Source organism: Hylobates moloch, unplaced genomic scaffold (genome assembly GCF_009828535.3).
Source record: "Hylobates moloch isolate HMO894 unplaced genomic scaffold, HMol_V3 SCAFFOLD_1, whole genome shotgun sequence".
NCBI lineage: Eukaryota > Metazoa > Chordata > Mammalia > Primates > Hylobatidae > Hylobates > Hylobates moloch.
The window spans coordinates 201,938,282-201,959,773 of NW_026652276.1; the positions used below are offsets into that span (position 1 = coordinate 201,938,282).

Genomic DNA, 21,492 nt, shown 5'->3' on the forward strand with positions numbered 1-21,492 from the left:
AGAGGATCAGACATCAGATACGTTTCTAAATTCTGCAGCTCTGGGTAGGCAGCCTCATTTGGGGAAATGCTAGCTGCTGTTTCCAACGTGGGGAAGCCCACTGTCTCGGACCCAGAGCTGACAGCGCTGCTCCAGCAGCCCCCAGGGCCAGAGGAACCCGGCCTTAGCTCCGCCCCGCTCTGCCCGGCCCCGGGTGGCTGCAATGCCGAGGTCCTCTGCTCCTGCCGGGCGTGCAGCGGGCGCGCGCGCGTGTGTTTATGTGTGTGTGTGTGTGTGTGTGTGTGTCTCTGTGTGTGTGTGAGATGAATTGGAGTCATACGACTGGGTGTTTCCTTCCGAGTGGTTTTCATCAGCAATCCATTAGGAAATCATGGAAACTTTTTTTTCTGGCTAAAAGGATGAAAACTGAGTAAGTACATAGAACTTTGAACTTGAGACGGAATGAAACAAATTCAAGCAAAAACCCTGACAGTAACCATGTCCATTCAAATTGCGTATGCCCTTTTTATGTTAAAAGCTGTGAATACTTACAGGACAGTGGGAATTTAAAACTAAATGAAGGGAAGCATACAAAAGGCTGAAAGCAAGACTGCTTTAAAACCGGAGGAAAATTGAGGAACTGCTAAGGCAACCTGGCCTGAGTTCAGCTGTGCAACAGGCACTTTGGGTTTTAATATTTTGCGTTCTTCAATGCTGTTTTCAGACTCCAGATTTACTTTGGTATTGTTTTCTCTCTTCCTGGAAAGCTGAGGCAGAGTCGGACTCCTTTACTGTGAGTTTAAAGATGTGAAAATAAGGCATTGCTGGAAGCAACAGTTTGGCAGCCTGGGGTACACTCAGGTTATTCGTTACAACTATTATTATTTGATGTCTTTTTTTAAACTCAGGTCATCCAGTTTTGACTGTCATCCATGGAAGAGCTCTTATTAAATGCCTCAGACTTTCGGGACCTATGATTCTTTGGCACAACCCTTTGGAAAATTCTTAAGCAGGGATGAAGCAAACTTGATTGGAGTTGGGGAAAAAGAAGACAGATTAGTATTTTTCATGCTGACAAAAAATAGCTGCTATGACTTTTCCCGCAACGTGGACAGGGGCCAAGTGAAACTGAACTGGTCATGGTCTGTCGCCCAGTGTTCCCTTGTCGTCGGCGATTTTGCCCCCGACCCTTCTTGGTGGGCTTAGTGGTGGCAATCTGTCTCTTCTACCAGACTCTGACCCTCCGAGGGACGAGGAAGCTCACAGCCGCTGCCCCTGGGGCTGTCCCACACACATCCACTGAAATCCAGGCAAGCAGATGCAAGAAAGGATTCTCTCAGGACAAACAGTGCTTCCTTCTCTCTGGTAATGCCCAGGAAACCAGAAAGGTAAGACTCTCATAAGCTTAATGGAGACAGTTTCTGCAAAGACAGCAATCTGCTTCTCTGTCCTTTCTATAAAACTAAAATTAACTTCCATGAGGTCTGAAAGGGATCCAGAGTGTAAACAGCCTAGAGAGTGACCTGATGACAGGGAAACACGTTACATAAGCTTCAACTTCTTATAGTTACTTCCAGAAAGTTCTGGCCTTACTTTATCTCTTAGGATTTCACTTCATTTCAGTGGAATGAAGTAGACAGTTTGGAGGAGGCATAAGATGATGTGGATTCTTTCTAAAATATCAGGATTCTAAGAGATCTGAGGCTTTACAATTCAAAAACATAAATCAAAGATTCAAAAACTTTGATAAACCTTGAGTGTCTCTTTTCTCAAGGCAGTCAGTATGAGTACTTAGACCATTCCAGACTCAAAGATTCTCCAGAGTTTCATTTTGTAACTAGCTGGATCGATTCTTAATTGGTGACCACATTTCTAAAGCAATATATTTACTTCGAAAGCATTTAAAATAATAGGATAATAGGTTTCTTCAAAAGAATTGATGCACTGTGTTTTATTGTTTATAGGATCAGGGAAATACAGATTATTCTATATTTATACTATTCAGCAAAACTTACTAATCTTACTTGTCAAATGTTGAAAAACAAACACAAAAAGCACACAAAGTAACACAGGATTTCTATTTTAATATACCACTCTCCTCATACCTATCAGTAAAATAATGACCTGTAACATAGTCAAGTGTAAAACAGAACATGAACAAAGAAAAAAAAATCCACGCAAAAAAAAATCATGGTGGCAAAGCTACTAAATTTTATGTTACAACAAGTAGTATTGTAGCACCATAATTGAGGGCTCTGAAAGTAGCATCTTATATCTACAGTAGATTCTGTTCGATCTTATGATGCCGGTTACCGTTTGAAGTAGAATTTCTACTTGAACACCAGCTCTGTCGCTAGCATTATTACCAAAACCTCCACGATTGACCAGCACCACCTGTTTTCAAAACTCTTTTATTTATTTCCTTTCAGACTACTGCCCTGTGAGACAGGTACAGTAAACATGATTATTAGCATTTTATGAACAATGAGCCTGACACTCAGTGCCATTTAGGTAGGTCACATGGTTAGCATTATGACATGATGCATCCCCACAGCAATAGCTATCAAGCTGCGTGGTTCCTACTGCAGGGCTGATGCTCCAAATAAAAAGTAAATTCAAAGCCCTTGTAATAATTTTTGAAACCACAACTACAAGAACTTATTGAAATACAAAATAACATTAAGTTAAAACAAAGAAAATTTGAAACTTTTAAGTGACTTCATTTGTTATCCGTAATGCCAAGAAACATCTTGACCAAGAACGATCTTATGACAAAGAATAGTAGATAATATAAGTTGAAACACTTTAAAATGAAACTGCAACTGAGATTGTATATCTATTTTTAGGCACAGGAAAGTGATTGAAGAATGTGTATTTTTGTTGTTGTTGTTCATTTATACTAGCATTAACTTTTTTTCTTTTCCTGAATACATCACAGTTACAATGGATGTAAACTGTGACTGTTAAAGTCATTTCTTGTTAGTTTCCAATATTGAGAAAAGTAATTTATTCAAAAATAGTTGACATAGTCTTGCTCTTATTTAATGCCTAAAATTTTTGCTAAGAATTTTGCATGAAAAGATTTTATTAATGAACTTACAGCTTTCTTATTCCCCTTGTTCTGTGTGATTCCTGCTTTGTTTGTAATTTAGGCATATGTTAGCTGTTATTTGTGGGCTGTCATAGAAAATTTTATTTCAACTTTGAATCTCCTACTACTTATAAACCATCTGAAACTTACTGGCTGCTGGTGTAAAACATTCACTTGAGACTTTTCTTCACCAAAAATGCCAAACACATGATGAATTTGGTTTACAAATGATTCACAGTCTTAAGTATTTTAACTGTAAGCAAGATGCTAAATTTACAATTATAGTTCAGGAGCCCAGTGGATATGAAAAGTAGATTTCCAAACATTAGCCATGTCATTCCATTTTTAACCTATGCCAGCCCCTGGATTAAAGCCACTTTTTATTTGAGACAGAAAGGAAGTGAGAAAGAAAGTATCATACACATGTTAATTAAAACCAGATACAAATTAATTCTACTTATAGTATATGTTTTGAAAAAGGAGTCAAATCATACTCCAATTTAAATTATTAGATACTCTTTCAGATGGCTAAAATGAAGAGAGAAAGCTTTTGGGATCAATATATTGATCATTTTCTAAAGTAACTATCTGTGAAGTTCATTAAAAAAAAAAAAAACTGATTAGATGCTATATAGGTTTCCTGAAAACCTAGAATTAGCTTTGAGGCATTTTATAGAAGTAGCATTGTTTCTATCCGTAAATTTTGGATTTTGTTATTACTTTTATTTACTCAAATCTTAGTCAAATCTTTGCTTTAAGTGTTTTTAAAAGTTACTTAAAGCAGCTGATTTTGACCTAGGGTTCATGGATTCCAGAATGTATTTAGATGTATACAATGTATACATCCATGACATTTTATGAAAAATACTGTAATGTAGGTGTATGTGAAGATCTTTGGGGGGAAATTATAGATTTCTGTCAGATATTCAGAACTAAAAACATGCTAAGAACCACTGCAAATGCTTAACAACCAGTATGTTTACATGTTAAACTAACTGCCCCTCCAGGATGTGTAAATTTGATCTAGATTTAAAAACGTAAAATCAAAAAAGCATAATTAAATACTTCAACTGAGCATATTAGAACAAGTGTTTCAGTGAATGTTTTAGTGTTTGCAGGGATAAACATTCAGAAACCAAAGTAAATACACAGAAATAAAAACTTCTTGGATCAGAGTTTTTATTCATTGAATAAGTAATACGTATTTCCCAGCCTTTTTTGTTGCAGTTGTATCTATGAGAAGACCTTTTCTACTTTGTCAGCCTCCTAATGGAGGGTTCTGTACTACCAAATATTTGATCGTGGGTGACTTTACCCCGCACACTTTTACACATGGGATCTGGTTCAATGTGTAAAGCTGTTTTCAGTATGGATTGAAATCATGGTATAGTATATGCCAACTTTCCAGAGTGAGGAAGTACTCTCCCTCTTTCTTGCCAAACTTTAATTCATTTTTCCATTTGAATAATCCAAAGGGCTTGGCTAAGCAGATGTATTTTTGTCACTTCTTCTGAGTTTTCTCTCAATATCAGTAGTCTGAATATTGCCTGACAATCTGCCAAGTCTTAAAAATTATTTCAATTTAATATATAAACACAGATGTGTTGTCTTCATCAAAGTAGGTCACGCAATAGATTTATCTATTTTATAGCATCTAACATTTTAACATTTCATAGCACAGGAAGCACATTAAATTATAAACAGAAACAATGAAAGAAAATCTCCTTAGTATATGCTCCTTTAATGGAAACTTTGTTATTTGGGGAATACGTTTATACTCACCATAGCCATGTGTTTCTGATTACCTCCTGTTGATGGCTCCAAAATGAGAACTACTATTTTGTTGACTGTTGCTTGACTATTCATTTCCCATGTCTTCTTGACTCTCCCTTCTCTTTAAATGACCGTTCTATATGGCATCTACTTTCTCAAGGATCCAAACACAGCCCAATGCAAATAAGTGGATGTTCTCATTGAAAATGATCTAATTAATCTTGTTTGCATTTCTACTAGTAAATAATATATTTAACATTTGAAACTTTCTAAAAAAATTCCTTACGTGGCCCAGGTTTTCTAGAAATAGAACTGGAGGCAAACACTTGCATGCTAACACTTTATTGGAGAATGCAATCCCAGGGACACAAGAGTGAGGAAAGAACAGAGAAGGGAGAGCAAACAGAAGGGAGTACATTATTGCAAGTCATTTCCAGAGAGGCTTTCTTCAACGACCACGTCTCAGTAGAGGTGCCAGACAAAAGGAGCAGAAAGGGCAAGCAATTTATGGCCTGATCTCTTCTCCTGCCTTTTATTGATTGGAGTCCCTCTCATGGTACTTACAGGTTGAGTTTTTTGGCTTCTCAGGGCAGCCAGTAGAGAAGCTAGCCCCTGGATGGGGGTCGCCCTGCAGGTGCAAAGGTGAGGTGGACCCTCCTTTTCAATCAGTACTGTGAGTAGGAGCTTCCAGGTCTGTGCTTCAGAGACAGTGAAAACACTGTCCTTAGTTTGATGACCACAACAACGGTGAGTAATGCCCACTAGAGGGGTAGATGAGGCAATGTGACCTACTCACTACTGAGACAGTAGTTTCATAACTTTGCTTTCTAGAAATCCACCAAAAATCCAGCAAAAAATCCTCGCACTCTTGGGAAGAGGTCTCTTCTTTTATATAAAAATGTTGTAATTATCTCACTGAGAATCCTTCTCTGTAACTAAAAAAAAAATCCCCCACAGAATCTTGCTTCATCTCTACCCTTTCTCCTCCTGATACCTTTCATTTATTCATTTTCATTCATTTAGTAAATATTTATTGAACAATTTGTATGTATTAGCCTCTTTATGAGATACAAGTTATACAGAAATAAAAGCTTCCGTGAGACAGACAAGTAAATTAGTACGGTGATAGGAGACTGATAATTACAAGACTACTTTTTGAATGTTGAGAAGGAACTAGAGAGGGTAGAGAAAGAAAAAAGTATTACGTGCAGAACAGCCTGCATATACAAATAAGAAATGAAATAGCCAGATAGCCTGATACATTTGGAGAATTCAAAGTATTTGTTATACTGTGTGTGTGTGTGTGTGTGTGTGTTGTTGTTGTTACTGATGGAAGCAGGAAGGCAAATACACAAAGTAGAAAAGTCAGCAGGGTCTGGATGTTGGAAATGTGCACATGGTAAGCAGTCTGGATTCTACTCCAAAGGCAACAGAGAATCCCTGAAGAACGTTAAGCAAAGACTGGCATAAATACATAAGTGTATTAGAGAGAAAGTACGAACACACATTGCAGAATGGACTGGAGTAGAATCGAAGGCAGGAAGACCAGTTGGTAGGCTGTTTCAATATGCCTCTTCTTTGCCAAATCTTACTTTCCATGTGTGTTCCTGAACACCCCCTTTTCAACATTTTTCAAAATTGGCTCCACAGTTACCTTCTATTACTTATAATATTGCCAATTCCAAATCTTTCCTCCTGCCAGCAAACATGTGTAGAACTAATAAAACAATAAGCTTTCTTTGTACCTGGCAATCTACCTGATATAATATGCTCCCTGTCTCTCTACTTCCATTCGGAGAAACTGTAACTGGTTCTCTTTGCATGTACTTCCTTGTTACCTCTCCCCATTCCTTATCCTTTGCATTTGGTCATTTCTATTGAAACCGCTCTTGGTGAACCCCTTATTACCAAATCTAATGATCTATTTTCAATCTACATCCTTCTTCTCTGAGGCATCTTCTGCTATTGGGAAGTGACTCTTTCTTGAAATTTCCTTTTTGAATTCCACAACACAGCAAGATTATTCTGAAAAACGTGTGGTCTCTTTTTGAGTTCATTTCCTCTCTCTGATGACACAGGTAGACATTTCCAACCTTAGGCCCTTGGATATTTGCCTTGTTTTATACTTTTCCTTGATGAATGTATCAATTTTGCCTATTGTTAATTTTCACCCTTGGCAGATGACATATCACCTACCTCTTCAAATTCCTGTTACCTTTTTCTATAATATTATAAAATACTACAAAAATTTAAATAATTTATTTCACAAACTTCATGACCAAATCAATGACTCCTCTTAATCTCCCTATTTCCATGAATAGGACCTGACACCCAACCACCATTTTCTTAGATGCATAGTTTTTACACCTTTGATATTTCTTTCTTCTTCTCCATACCTTGCTCTTCACCAAATCCATCTTGCCTGGCTTCTTACCAAATCTGAGGCCTACCACTGAGCGACATGGCCAGCTCCTAATTAGAAAGGCCACAGCATTCTTCAATTTCTTCTTCTCCTTCTCCTTCTTCCCCTTCCCCTTCCGCTTCTGCTTCCCCTTCCCCTTCCCCTCCCCTTCCCTTTCCCCTTCCCCCCCTTCCCCTTCCCCTTCCCCTTCCTCCTCCTCCTCCTCCTCTTCTTCTTCTTCTTCTTCTTCTCCTCCTCCTCCTCCACCTCCTCCTCCATCTCCACCTTCTTCTTCTTCTCCTCCTTCTCCTTCTCTTCTTCTTCTTCTTCTTCTCTTTCTTCTTCTTCTTCTTCTTCTTCTTCTTCTTCTTCTTCTTCTTCTTCTTCTTCTTCTTCTTCTTCTTCTTCTTCTTCTTCTTTCTTCTTCTTCTTCTTCTTCTTCTTCTTTCTTCTTTCTTCTTCTTCTTCTTCAATAACTCTGGGAGTGGTGGCTCACATCTGTAATCCTAGCACTTTGGGAGGCTGAGGCAGGAGGATCACTTAAGTCCAGGAGTTCAAGAACAGCCTAGGCAAAATAGGGAGAGCCTATCTCCACAAAAAGTTAAAAAAATTAGCTGGGATTGATGGCATGTGCCTGGAGCACCCCAGCTACTCGAGAGGCCGAGGTGGGAGGATTGCTTGAGCCAGGGATGTCAAGGCTGCAGTGACTTGTGATCGTGCCTCTGCACTCCAGCCTAGGTGACAGAGCAAGCTCCTGTCTCAAAAAAAAAAAAAAAAAAAAGGAATTATCCTTAAAAAATTTTAATACAGGTAAAAAAAAACCCCACATATTATAAAATTTACCCTCTTAACCATTTGTAAGTATACAGTTCAGTAGTATTAATCATATTTACATTGTTGTGCAAAGTCCAAAACTTTCTTGCCTTGTTCACAGCCCTTATTCAGAAACATTAGTCTCAACCAGCTTGCATGTTGCTTCCTCTTCTCCTTGGCATCTGGCCCAGATCTGGATTTCCTCCTTGTGGTTTATATATTGCCTGTAGACATGGTGCTCCTTTTTTAGCTCTAACTTCTAATTTCTCTCTGGGACCGTGCTGTGCATTTAGCCCTTTATTATACTAGTATAATTTTAGTAAATATCACATGAGCACAGCCTTTATGGCTATGTAAAGTGGAATTTTCTCTAGTCCTCCAAATTAATTCAGGTAAGAGTTCATCAGATTCCAAAATCTTAGCATCTACCTTCACAATCTCAATGCTGTGTCCTCGTCACTAACCTAGACTCGTTCAGTGGTTTAACCAGTTACCCCTCCATCTGCCTGCATATTCTATGCAGTCTGTGCACAGGTCCCATTAATACCTCTGCTGAAAGCCTTCAGGAGTTGTAACGTTGAGCACACTCAATTGAGTAGAAACCGCCCTGATCCTGGCATGTTCCAACATACTTTTCCAGCCTTATCTCTACCCTGTCTCTGTGTGTAATCCATAATCCAGCCAACAGCCTATTTTCTAAACTCCCACATCTCTCCTTCTGTCAGGAGTCTCCTCCAGGGAGCCTGCTCTACTCAATACCTCTAGAAATCTTCATGATCATTCTTAAAGCTTTTGAGAACCTATGAAGTTTCACCTCCTTCATCATAGCAGCCCTTATCTCCATAAGTGGATGTGTGCTTAAACATCCCTAATAAAACTTATGTTTCATTGTAACTATTTAGAAATGAAGGAACATTAGAATGTTAGAACTGCAAATAAGTTAGAGATGATTAAGTTCAACATCTTTCTTTTTTAAGTGAAGAGAAAGAAGGCCACAGAAAGAAAGTGGCTCTCTCAAAGTAACATAATAAGTTGATAGTGTGGACAGGACTGGACTGAGACCTATGTCCTTTCTATTTTATTATAGCCCCATATGCTAACTCCATTCATTGGTATTATGGGTTGAATTGTGTACCCCGTCCCTGAAAAGATATGTTGAAGCCCTAAACTCCAGTACCTCAGAATGTGACCTTACTTGGAAATAGGGTTATCGCAGATATAATTAGTTAGGGTGAAGCCACACTGGAGTAAGGTGGCCCCTAATCCAATATGACTGGTGTTATAAGAAGACAGTAGATGGGGCGTGGTGACTCACACCTGCAATCCCAGCAGTTTGGAAGGCCAAGGTGGGTGGATCACCTGAGGTCAGGAGTTCGAGACCAGCCTGGCCAACATGGTGAAACCCTGTCTGTACTAAAAATACAAAAAAAACTAGCTGGGCGTGGTGGCGGGCACCTGTAATTCCAGCTACTCGGTAGGCTAAGACAGGAGAATCACTTGAACCCAGGAGGCAGAGGTTGCAGTGAGCTGAGATTGTGACACTTCACTCCAGCCTGGGTAAGAAGAGCGAAACTCGGTCCCGAAAAAAAAAATAAAATAAAATAAAAAATGAAAAGAAGAGGACAGCATAAGAAGACAGAGACACACAGGGAGAATGCCATGTAATGTTGAGGGCAGACACTGGAGTCATGCAGCTGCACACTAATGGACATCAAAGATTGTGGCAAACCCCCAGAAACTCAAGAGTCAAGGAAGGATTCTACCACAAGTTTCAGAGGAACTGCTGACACTGTTATTTTAGGCTTCTAGCCCCCAGAATTACGAGATTTAGTAAGTAAGCTTCTCTTGTTTTAAACTATCCAGCTTCGAATACTTTGTTACAGCAGCTCTAGGAAACTAATAAATTTGGGAAGGCAGAATAGTTAAGTACATAAACACTGCATTCAAATTAATATCATTTGTTAACTTGTTACCTTGGGCACATTTCTTGACCTCTCTAGGATTTAGTTTCCTTACCCGAATATGGATATATTATCACCAACTCCCCAGGCTAACATGAGCCTTAAATGAGATAAATCACATGAAGCACTTAAAGTGTCTGGCAGATAGAAAGCACTCAATAAATATTAACTATGAAAATAATTATTATTTAATTTCCTTGAAGACTCACTCCTCTCTGTGGACCCTATAGATCCTAACATTTGGCCTTCACAAAGTCAGTGAGCAATAAATAATTGCTGCAATGAACATAAGTCTTTGGATAAGAAATGTCTGAGATGAAAGCTTTGTTGAGTTTCTCTCTCTATCCCCCAGCCTCTAAGCTGTTGCCTTTCCACAGTAAAATGAATCTTTTGAGTCAAGACCAAATTTAGGGAGGCTGATGTATCACTCAACGTCAGACTTGCTGATCTATAGGCAAGTCCTCAGTTTTGCAGAATCTTTTTTTTTTTTAAGTCTGAGTTGCTGAGACGAACAGCATGTTATAGCTGGGGATGGGGAGGAGTGAGTTGAGTGCAGATAGGAGGAAAGAGATTAAGATTTTGGACCCTGAGTAACAAATCTATTCACTTGTTTATTGTCTTTCTGCATGGAATATAAGCTCCTTCAGATCAAATACTTTATTTGATAGGCTTACTGCTACATCCCCAGTGTCAAAACAGCCTCTGATACATAGTGAGCATTGAATAAATATTCAGTCAGTGAATGAATAAATAAATGAATGATGAATTTGAATTTGCCAACTCTAGAGCAGGGCAAGATATGAGAGGAACTCTTTCTCCCTCTTTTCTTTCTCTTGCTGAACTCAAAAGTCCTCCACTTCTCCTTCTTCCTGTACAAGTATCCCTTGATCTCTTTACTGTACTATCTCTTGGACTTCTGGCTAATGGTAATCATCATGCCACTTCTACATTAAAGTTGATTAATTATCTTTGATTAATTAACTATCACTGATTTCTCATTATCATCAGCTCCATTGTCTCATTGAAATCCTTAGCCTATAAACATTCTCAAGTACCTACCATGATAATAATAAAAATAACATCCTTTCCTAATCATTGTGCCTTTCTGTTTACATCTCTTTTTTTTTATCCTCATTGTCACCATCATCTAAACTCTATTTCTGTTAAGGAATTTCCATTTTTAATAGATTGATCCTACCTAAAATTGAGCCATTCCTTTTATACATTTTTATATTGTAACTAGATTGGAAGATGTAGATTTAAAAATCTTGCTGATGGAATTTAAATACAAGAGTTTATGTATAGGAGGCTCTCAAGAGATGTTATCAACACACTAATAGGTATGCAACTTCCATAGAATTAGTTAGGCTGCCTGATGAGCATTTAATGCTTGTGAATTTATCTGAGACAGTTGATTAGAATGATGTTAAATTTTTATAATGAAATATGCGTATGGGTGAAAAATTGCTCATACTGAGAGAATTTAAACAAATTCAAATTTGTTTACATTGATACATTTTAATGAAGTCTTGATGAAGCTCAAATTTTAACAAGTTGTATTAAATGTCATATGTATCAAAGAATTAATCATTTTGTAAGTGTCATTCTCTCTTGTTTTTTCAGATAGTGGCAGGAACTTCTGCTTCTTTCTCCTTCTAAGCGATTCTGTTTCTTGTTTTAATGGAATTGAAAATTCATACAAGATAAACCCTCTGAAATGGAAACCACTAAATACACTGACATTATAAAAAGTGCTTCCTGTTATCAACTCTGAGTCTGTGGCCTTTTGGGGTGAAAGGAATGTTTTGGTTTCGTTTTTCCCCTTGGCTTCCTTTAGATATTTTTTTCCAAGGGATCTGTTCTCACTAAAAGAATGAGCTCATGTTCTAACATAGGATTTATGTTCTGTGGCAGAAATTACATCAAATTTGGAAATTTGCAAGGTAAACAGAACTTTGTCAACTTTTACACTTTTTGGAGACTTGTTCAAAATATAAAATTAAGCATTTTGACTTATCATGTATGGAGTTCAGAAAGAAATATGATAAAGACTGAGTCAGCCATGTATAAGGATCTTAAAAAATTTTATTCAACTCTCAATTAAATTCACTAAGAGAGGCTAGGGGTATTTATGATCCAAAATAATAGATGGATCAAAATAATATTAAGAAGAACACATGGATTTGGCAGTGCAGAATGGGCCTTATCATGTTCCTTGACATATAACTACCTTTGGTGTCCCTAATCTTTATCTGGGTGTTCTCAGTAGGAACACCTACCAGTTCATTTATAGTGCAGGCCAATCAGAGTAACTTGGTAAGAGGGAAGCTCTGTAACTGAATATTGCTGTTGAGAATAGATCTTACAATCTTCAGCACAGCTTTCAATCTCAAGCCTGTTAAGTATATTGAATAAGAAGCCTAGCAGATCATGGGTATGTTGTGGAATACATTGGTCCAAATTCCAGCTTTATCTTAGCTATAGGACAATTGGCAAATTTTATATACGTTTTTAAATCCTCAGTTCTCTTATTGGAAAATGGAACTAACCCCTGTTTGTGGGAACTGAATAAAATCATATGTTTGAAAGCATCAAGCATGGTTGTTGGCCAGAGTCAATGTTCGATAAACATTACATGTGTCCTTTCTTCCCCTGAGAAGATGGGATTAAGCTCTGATCTCAAAAACAAGCACTGGGTATATGTTACATTATATTTTCTTCAATAATGCATATATAGTATGTATTTTTTATTGTCACCCTGTGTTTTCTTTGGTACATTTTGCTCAGGTAAATGTTTAAAGCTGCTTGTCCACTTTCCTTTTTGGCACCTATAGATACAGTCAAATGCAAGCATATTCCATGGGGTTTCCAGGGATATGCATAATACTTCCTCATCTGCTCAAGAAAGTCACTTTGACTGCCAGGAGTCAGAATGCAACATATCTTCCCTCATTTATTAAACATAAATTATTCACAAATTTTGATATTTTAGTTCTTTTCATAGCCAATCTCTTGTAACATACATCACAGCTGATCTCGACAAACTGAAGCTGGTAATTGCTGACCTGAGCATATTTTGAGTATGCTTGAGAGAGGGATTTGGGGTAGCCAGTCTAGGAAGAGAGAGTCAGGTGGAGGAAGATGCCTGATGGTAATGTGTAACTATGGGAAGAAAATGGAATTTACTTAAAAAATAATATTGCTCCGGGGTCATGATATTTCTTATTTCTTTTGGCATAGGAAAAAGTAGGTGGTGTTAGGGTGGTGGTGCAGACTTCTAGAAACCACCAGAACAACCTGTTAAAAGTTCATGTGTCTGAAACAGATCCTGCCGTGACCCATTCACCCTTTCCAAGAGAAAGGGAAATTACCTGGGACTGAAATGGGGAATCCCAGTTTGCATAATGAAGAGTTGAGTGACCGTGGACAAGTGACTTCTTTGGGTTTTATTTTCCTAGTCTGTGGTCCAGGGATCGAAATGCCTGCCACAGAGGTGCTATGGGATCTAATTAGACACTTTAGCTGAGAGTACTTTGAAAAACATTGAGATTATAAAAGACAGGGGAATATACAGTTTCATATCCAAAAGAATGATATCATTAAAATATTCTCATTGCATTTGGTGCCTCTTGGGAAAAGAAGACATTTATATATAACACAAATGTGATTACTGGAAACACTCTTTTCGTTAAAAATTTATAGTATAGTGTGCTATACAAATGCCAAGTTATAAAGTTATGTTTCAAAATGCCACTAGGAGTCCAAAATTGTGCTGCTACAATTGAGTTTCCTCTTGATGTTTCACTATTTCTTTAACAAGCAATAGGAAGTATAATAGCATTCCAATAGCTACAGCCCTAAGCCTACTTCTTCCCTGGTGGAAAATCTAGTATTAATTTAGCCAAAGTGCACAAATGCTTCAGGAAAAACGGAACAGGAAATTAACTTTTCTATAGTAGTAAAGGAACTACCCAACCTTAGCAAAGCATCAATCAGAAAGTTGACTTTCATACTGAGCAGTAAACCTTCCCTACTGGACACACCCAGAGGGCAGAAGTGATTTTGAATGTTTCCATTTACTCCCTCTCTGTTATTATCTTTAAGAACTATCTTTTTTTTTTCTGAATAAACAGTGAAAACATTAATAACACATCTGAAACTCCCAATGGTACAAGCTAAACCTACTTATCTAAGTATTTTAGAACTACATAAGCTATTTTAAAAGCAGATAGGTTTGAGGCAGAGTTAGTTTTCTTGTGGGGGAGTATATGAGGATAGGGAAGAAAGGAGGTGAGTGTACTATGTTTCTTTTAAAAAAATGATTAAAATATGACCATGTTTGCTTTTAACAAACTTGTTTTGCTGGAGAGCAGATAAACTGTATTTGTGGAAACATATTCTGTCAGACATATGAACTTCAAAAGCTAGAATTGTCTCCTATTTTTCTTGTAAAATAATATCTTACAAGGAAGCCCCTTTTCTGGGATATATATAGGAGTATGTCTCATGATCCAACAATGTGTGCGTAATCCTAAGCACATTTCCAAAGCAACCAAGCATTTATAGTAATGTAACCATACCCTGTGAAATCTAGCATTAAAGCAAAATTTTCCAATAAATTACTGTCAGCTGGATCTGGGCAGAGACCAAGTTTACACAATTCCTGGCACATAATATGTTGAATGAATGGACGAACGAGATCTAGTGTAAGTTCATGTTGTATATTCAGTATAGAATTCTCTGTGGTGGTCAGCAGTCCTTGAATTCTTCTTTTGTACTTTCCATTCAGCTCTTAAACTCTGATTATTCCCAAACAACGTCCCCACCCAGGTCTTCCTTCATTCAAAAGATGTCTTCACCTCCTGCCTTCCTGAGAAGACCAAAGCAATTTGTTTGACCATCTAAGACATGGTTTCCACTTTAGACCTGACTCAGACCTACTGCTACACCCTTTCAGAATAAACTAGAACTCTAGGAAAGGAAATTCCCTTTCCAGCCAGCCACAGAAGAAAGCCAAAAGCTATTCTGCAACACAATTGGTCCCATAAAGAAACGATTAGAGAGTTTAGGGACTTGAAAACTTGATATCAGTATTAGATGATGTATTATTCCTTCCTTTAGGAAACAGTGCTTATATTTGGGAATTTTAGATATTGGCATTTCCTGCCAATTTTTTATTGTGGGAGCAAGAAGTTGGCCATCTGATATTTAAACATTCTAGAATGAATATGTAATTTGGAGATCTCCAGGGCTGATCTTGAAAGAATATGTGAGGTTGTGTTATATGTTAGTGTGATTGTGCAGCATCTGGCAACATGAGCAGGAACAGGTAGACATGGTAGAGTGGGGGGACCTCTCGAGGGAAAGCATGGGAGGGAGAGTTCTTGGAGCTCAGTCAGGTTGGAGAAAGTGTTATCCAGGGTTGTCTCAAAGGAGAGCCAAGGTTGCATGTCAGTAATGGCCAGTAAACTGAAAGGACCAGATAAGAAGGCCATGGAGAGTGAATAGCCATGAGGGTAATAAGACTAAGCAAGAAAACAGAATGAATGCCCAGGCATAAATGTGTGCTGAAGGAAACTTGGTCTACTTCTTTTATGTGGAGTGTGGTGCCTCTTCCCCACATTCTTCTTAACACCGTGGTCCCTCCATGAACAGGATAAGGCAACGTTTCTCTGGGTTTGCCAGGTATGTGCTTCTATCCTGCAGCCCTTCATTCAACAAGAAGTGGAGCAGATCTTTACTGCCCTGGAGATGCAGAGCCACCTGCATGAAGGATGTTGGCTATCCATTCCTAACCATCTGTTTAGCTCAAGGGAGCCCTGGATTTCTGGGGAAAATCCAGATGAACTGGTTGCTACATGCATCTGAATGCCAAGGGGAGAAGTCAGGAGCCAGAGATGCTATGCATGGGATTGACTATGTTAAACAGTTGAAATGGGCTTAGAACCTATCCTCTTCTTCCAGGGGGTATAAATGTGGTGACTGGATAGGCAGTGGATGGAGAATCTCTTAATCCCCAAATCAATGCCTGAATTCTACCCTTACATCCGGCAGGTGTTCCATTAGGCTGGATTCTGCCCAGAGGAGGACATGTTTGCTCTGTGCCAGAAAGAGATTCTAGGCCGGCTGCCACAAGTTCGTTCATGATGACCCACTGCAGAACTCTGGGCTGTGTGTGTGTGCAGAAGTGAAATGCAAAGGGGATAGCAGAGCTAGGAGGACAACTGAGGTCACAGGCTGGGCAGGATGGAGGTGGGAGGATGAGGAGCACATTTTGTGGTTGGGAAAGTAGATAGAGAAGAATGAAAACTGAATGGAGAATGAAAGCAAGGAATTCAGGAATTTCTAGGGGAACCCTTGGAAGACCCTAAGAGTAGACACTGGTGACCATATTTTCTGAGCCATAAACAGAGAATGTAATGTTTCATAAAGGGCTAATATCCTAATGTGTGAATTTATTTCTAGAACATTATAACAAAGTAAAAATCCAGTCATATTTATTTGTACAATTAACAAATGGCCTAACTTCTAGTCCAGCCCCCAAATCTAAGAAGTATGTGCATTATATGTATGACATCATGCCCCTACGCATTTTTATAATGATATGTTTGCTCTAGCACTGAGTTTTTATCAGAGAATAATCATAGAGATGGTGGCTCATTTAGTATTTTAAAATTATTTAATGTCTCATATATAAACACTACCTTTTTATATCCTACCTGTAATTTGACAAAACCCTTATGAAACAATATGATTAAATTTTAAAGGCTTGTGTTCTCATTGTTTAACTCCCACTTATGAGTGAGAACATGTGATGTTTGGTTTTCTGTTCCTGTGTTAGTTTGCTGAGAATGATAGTTTCCAGCTTCATCCATGTCCCTGCAAAGGACATGAACTCATCCTTTTATATGGCTGCATAGCATTCCATGGTGTATATGTGCCACATTTTCTTTATCCAGTCTATCATTGATGGGCATTTGGGTTGGTTCCAAGTCTTTGCTATTGTGAACAGTGCTGCAGTAAACATACGTGTGCATGGGTCTTTTTAGTAGAATGATTTATAATCCTGTGGGTATATACCCAGTAATGGGATTGTTGGGTCAAATGGTATTTCTGGGAACATCACACACTGGGGCCTGTCGGTAGGTGGGGGGCTGGGGAGGGATAGCATCAGGAGAAATACCTAATGTAGGTGACTGGTTGATGGGTGCAGCAAACCACGATGGCACATGTATACCTATGTAACAAACCTGCACGTTCTGCACATGTATCCCAGAACTTAAAGTATAATAAAAAAATTTAGAAACAGACAAACAAAAAAAGCTGTTATTCCCCATTTAAAAAAAATTTAAGGGCTTTTACTTAAACTATGTTAATTTTTCAACATGTTCTTTTGTCTGACAATTCTTTAAGATCTATTTCTCTAGTAATATCTTACGCTTGTGTGGGACTCCATATTTTGGAATGCTTTTGTCTAAACTGAGTCACTTTGGATTCTTACAGTAGCACAAAAAGTAGCTGGAAGGTGTCAGTGCTCATTTGCAGATGAAGAAAATGAAGTTCATCAAGTGGAACTTAATTAGTGTCAGCTGATCATGAATGGGGTGGGGGGGGAAATGGAGACTTGAGATTCAGGAGGCTTTGTGTTGTGGCTGGAAAAGCCTCAAACTCAGATTCAGAGTCTCTGGCATCTGTGAAAATGTTTGGTCGACCACATGATGCTTAGGTATTGATATTGTTGTAATTGCCCCAATGCTCTTTCCTTTCTGCTATATTGCCTCTGTATAGACTTACTATTTTAAGGCTGAATTGCTGAATTAACTTGTTGTTTTGGCATCAGGGGACAGAGACTTGCTATTATATTAACATTTTTCAAAAGAACAAGGTCTTTCCTTGTCCTCTGCTTGTTATTTCATAATTGTGGATTGTCAATTCTCTATTTTCTTCATTACGGACATCCTTTAACTACTTCTGACGCCGTGGTAAGACTCAGAGGGCAATAAGGAACCTCATAGAGTCAGCTGGAGAGCATTTACTTTAACACTAGCAAAAGCAATCAGGGCTTGGAGATAGAAAGAAAATAACTTCTTCCTCCTGTTAAGTGCTACGTGAGTGTCTGAGAAAGAGAGGACAGGGATAGGGGAAGAGTCTAAGGAAGAGGAAAGCAGAGGGAAGAAGAAGAGACTAAAGAGGGACACACTCAGGAGTGATTTTCATTGGCTCCAAAATAGGGAATCACATCAAATTGTGTCAAAAAAAAAAAAAATAGCAAACTACATTCTCTTTATCTCTTCATTTCAAGTTCTACCTTATTTTCAAGTTCTGTCTTATTCTTACAGATATATTGAAGGAAACTGTCAAGACCACCATCTCTCAGCTATCCCTGTGTTTTTGTAATCTCAGTTGGATCTGTGTTATGTCTGTGAGGTTACAGTAAATAGTAAACTGCTGACCCACAGCTGTGCAACGTGGGTGGCATCTCAAAGGAGCCTTGAAGAGGAGGCTCAAAAACATACTTTATACTACTTTTAAAAACAGCTAGAAGAGAGAAAAGGGAAAATTTAGGATAAGCAGAAAAGGGAAATAGTATAAGTTCCTTCACATTGGTTGAAACGAATGAGCATTCCAGGGGAGGTGGAGGTTGGCAGGCAACAATGAACGCGAGGCACAGGAAGGCTAGAAGTCACAGCTGGTGATCCTAGCTATGCACTTGAGGAGAAAAAGCTGTCCTTGTGTTCTTAGTTTTGCCTTTAATTTCTTTCTGCCTCCAAGATTCACCCTATGCGTAGGGGTCGGCCTGGGGAAGGAAGGAGCCTCACTGGAGCTGAAGCTATACCCAGAATGATTCTGCATTTGCTGGAGTTTGAAGCGTTGCGAAACTGTTCAGGTTGCATTTTTTTTTTTTTTGTCTTGCAACTTGCACTCTTGCATTTTCCATTCTCTCCTCCTCTCCCTTCAGTTACACAGCTCTGTGTTGTATACTTTTTCAGAAAGGCACCGTATGGTCCCAAAGTTTTGAGTGAGGAGAATGGGCATTAAACATTGAGGTTACCCAGGAGTTCTCAGAGTTTACCTCCAGATTATATGTTTACTATTTTATAGATTTGACGGAAAGTCTTCTGATAAGGAAAAATCATGACCGATCTCTAAGGTGTCAGTATTTCAGAAGTGGACTAAGGCAACTAAGGCATTACAGCATTTATTGTTAATTATTTTCTAGCCTGGGATGTCCAAGTCAGGGTCTGCCCTGCTGTTCTTCTGTTTTCTTCTTTTTCGCCTTCTTCCCTTCTGATAGAAACTAGGCTTACAGATTCCCTTTCTGTTTACTGAGTGTCTTCACAACAAATTAATTTTCCTGGAATTTTCTCTCCAGTACTGGAATGTTTTCATTCTCTGTACCTTAGCTCTCTCTTTCTGAGTTACACATAGCATTATTTGACCATCCTGTTGCTGCTTCTCTTTGCTCTTTCTACACCAAATCAGGCTCCATGGTACAGAGCCCACTGCTCAGGCCCTCACAGTTCTTTCTGTTCCCAGGCTTCCCCTGTATGGTTTAATGCCTCCTTAGGGCAGGTCTCAGGCAGCCCTCTTATGGCTTAGTGACTCAGGTTACTGTCACTGTTCTTTCTTTCTTTCTTTCTTTCTTTCTTTCTTTCTTTCTTTCTTTCTTTCTTTCTTTCTTTCTTTTTTTCTTCTTTTCCCTCTTTTGTTAACCTCTTTTCTGCAATATGGAAGGGGTGTCTTGAGGTATTTAGAAAATACTGCAACTTAGGTAGTAAAAGTCTCACCTTCTGAAATTCTATCAGGGTACTCATGCATCCAGAAAACAAAACAAGAAAAGCACTCTTTTTATGTCTATACTAAGCCCGGTTTTCCTCATCTGCCTCCTCCCTGACATGGCTTTAGTAAACCGAATCAAAGTTCTTCAAAGTTGGACTTACGTGTAAAGACCAGCATAGAGTTACCAACCTTTAAATTCTCCACTACTCACTGCATTTAGGTTTCCTACTAGCTACTTAATAAGATAATAAGTAGTGTTGCATTGCTCCATTTTTATCATCATTGCCAGTCATTTCTTGTTTCCTATCTGACCCTATTTGCCACTCACAATAGAAAGTATTCATGGTACTGGCCTTTAAGGTCAACAGCAAGGACCTTCAAGAGAAAAAGGACAACTCTTCAAGGCAAGGAAAAGATAGCAAGATAAATTACCAATTTAATTACTTATTTTCTTTCATACACAATATTCGTAATATAGGCAAGCAATAACACCAAATCATCTAAAAGAGCTCCTGGGTCATTCTTTAACAAACCAGAACCCTTATCTCCATAGGAAATTATACGATTTCATTAATGGTTTTTTGCTCTTCTTGCTAAACACTAGCCCTCCTAGTGAGGGCTAGAACCTGGATAAGATTCTTCACTGTTGCATTCCCAGACCCTAAGACCATGCCTGTTACATAGAAAATGCTCAAAAATGTTAAATAGACAAATGAAAGAATGATGAGAATAAGCCAGAGGACAGAGGCAGAATCGGTTTTGCCATCTAGAATCTGTCCCACTGGGTGCTTTTCTTCAGTAGCTCTCAGCAATCCCAGCCCAGGTGCAGGACAGGCAGGTTGCTGAGATCACCCTCAGGTCCCTTAGCTCAGTTTTTCCACAGCATCCTATGCATCCTGACTTACTGGGCTTATCCTAGGTTATTATAACTAGTTGCTTATGTCTGATTTTCTTGGTAGGCTCTTAGCTCCTTAAAGGCAGAGAGGATTTACTGTGGATTCCAAGCTCTTTCATGTTTGATGTTTTGCCATGTGGATGTGAAGGAAGTGCAGCAGAGCAAGGAAATTTAATATATTAGATAGAGGGTGGTCAGAGTGTTGAACCATGGAATCTGAACTGCAGAGAGAGAGGCTGAGGAAAAAGGAGGCCAGTAGAAAGTTCAGGCTGGGCACAGTGGCTCACACCTGTAATCCCAGCACTTTGAGAGGCTGAGGCAGATGGATTGCTTGAGCCCAGTAGTTCAAGACCAGCCTTGGCAAGGTGGTAAAAGCCCCACCTTTACAAAAAATATAAAAAAAATAGCTGGATGTGGTAGCATGTGCCTGTAGTCCTAGCTACTTGGGAGGCTGAGATGGGAGGATGGCTTGAGCCTGAGAGGAGGAGGCTGTAGTAAGCCTAGATCATGCCACTGCTCTCCAGCCTGGGTGACAGAGCCAGCCCGTCTCAAAAAATAAATAAATAAATAAAAGTTCAGATTAGGTGAAAAGACTAATGACTGAAGAACTAATACATTGGAAATAAATGAGAAGAGCCAGACACTTCAATGCAATCAAAGAATGGAATATCTCATTTTATAATTTCAGGGGAGGGGCTGTTCTGAGACCACAATGTCTAAGATATGGCCATTGGAGCAGGTGTTTGAAACGAAGTGGAGGAGAGTCACTGGGGATGAAGAGGTCATGAATATTTTATGG

The 21,492-nt window shown here is 38.8% G+C and overlaps 1 protein-coding gene across 2 annotated transcripts in view; it reads left to right on the plus strand.

The window, feature by feature from the left end:
* The first annotated feature begins 213 nt into the window (after positions 1-213).
* CPED1 (cadherin like and PC-esterase domain containing 1) overlaps positions 214-21,492 on the plus strand; it is a 317,314-nt gene continuing 296,035 nt past the window's right edge. The window contains exons 1-2 of one of the 2 annotated variants that reach the window (XM_032761566.2): positions 214-409; positions 888-1,367. In XM_032761566.2, coding sequence (XP_032617457.1) covers positions 1,119-1,367 — 249 coding nt within the window. In that variant the 5' untranslated portion in view covers positions 214-409; positions 888-1,118. Of the gene's footprint in view, positions 410-887; positions 1,368-21,492 lie in introns of those variants that run through there. The other variant, XM_032761567.2, reaches the window with a different exon arrangement.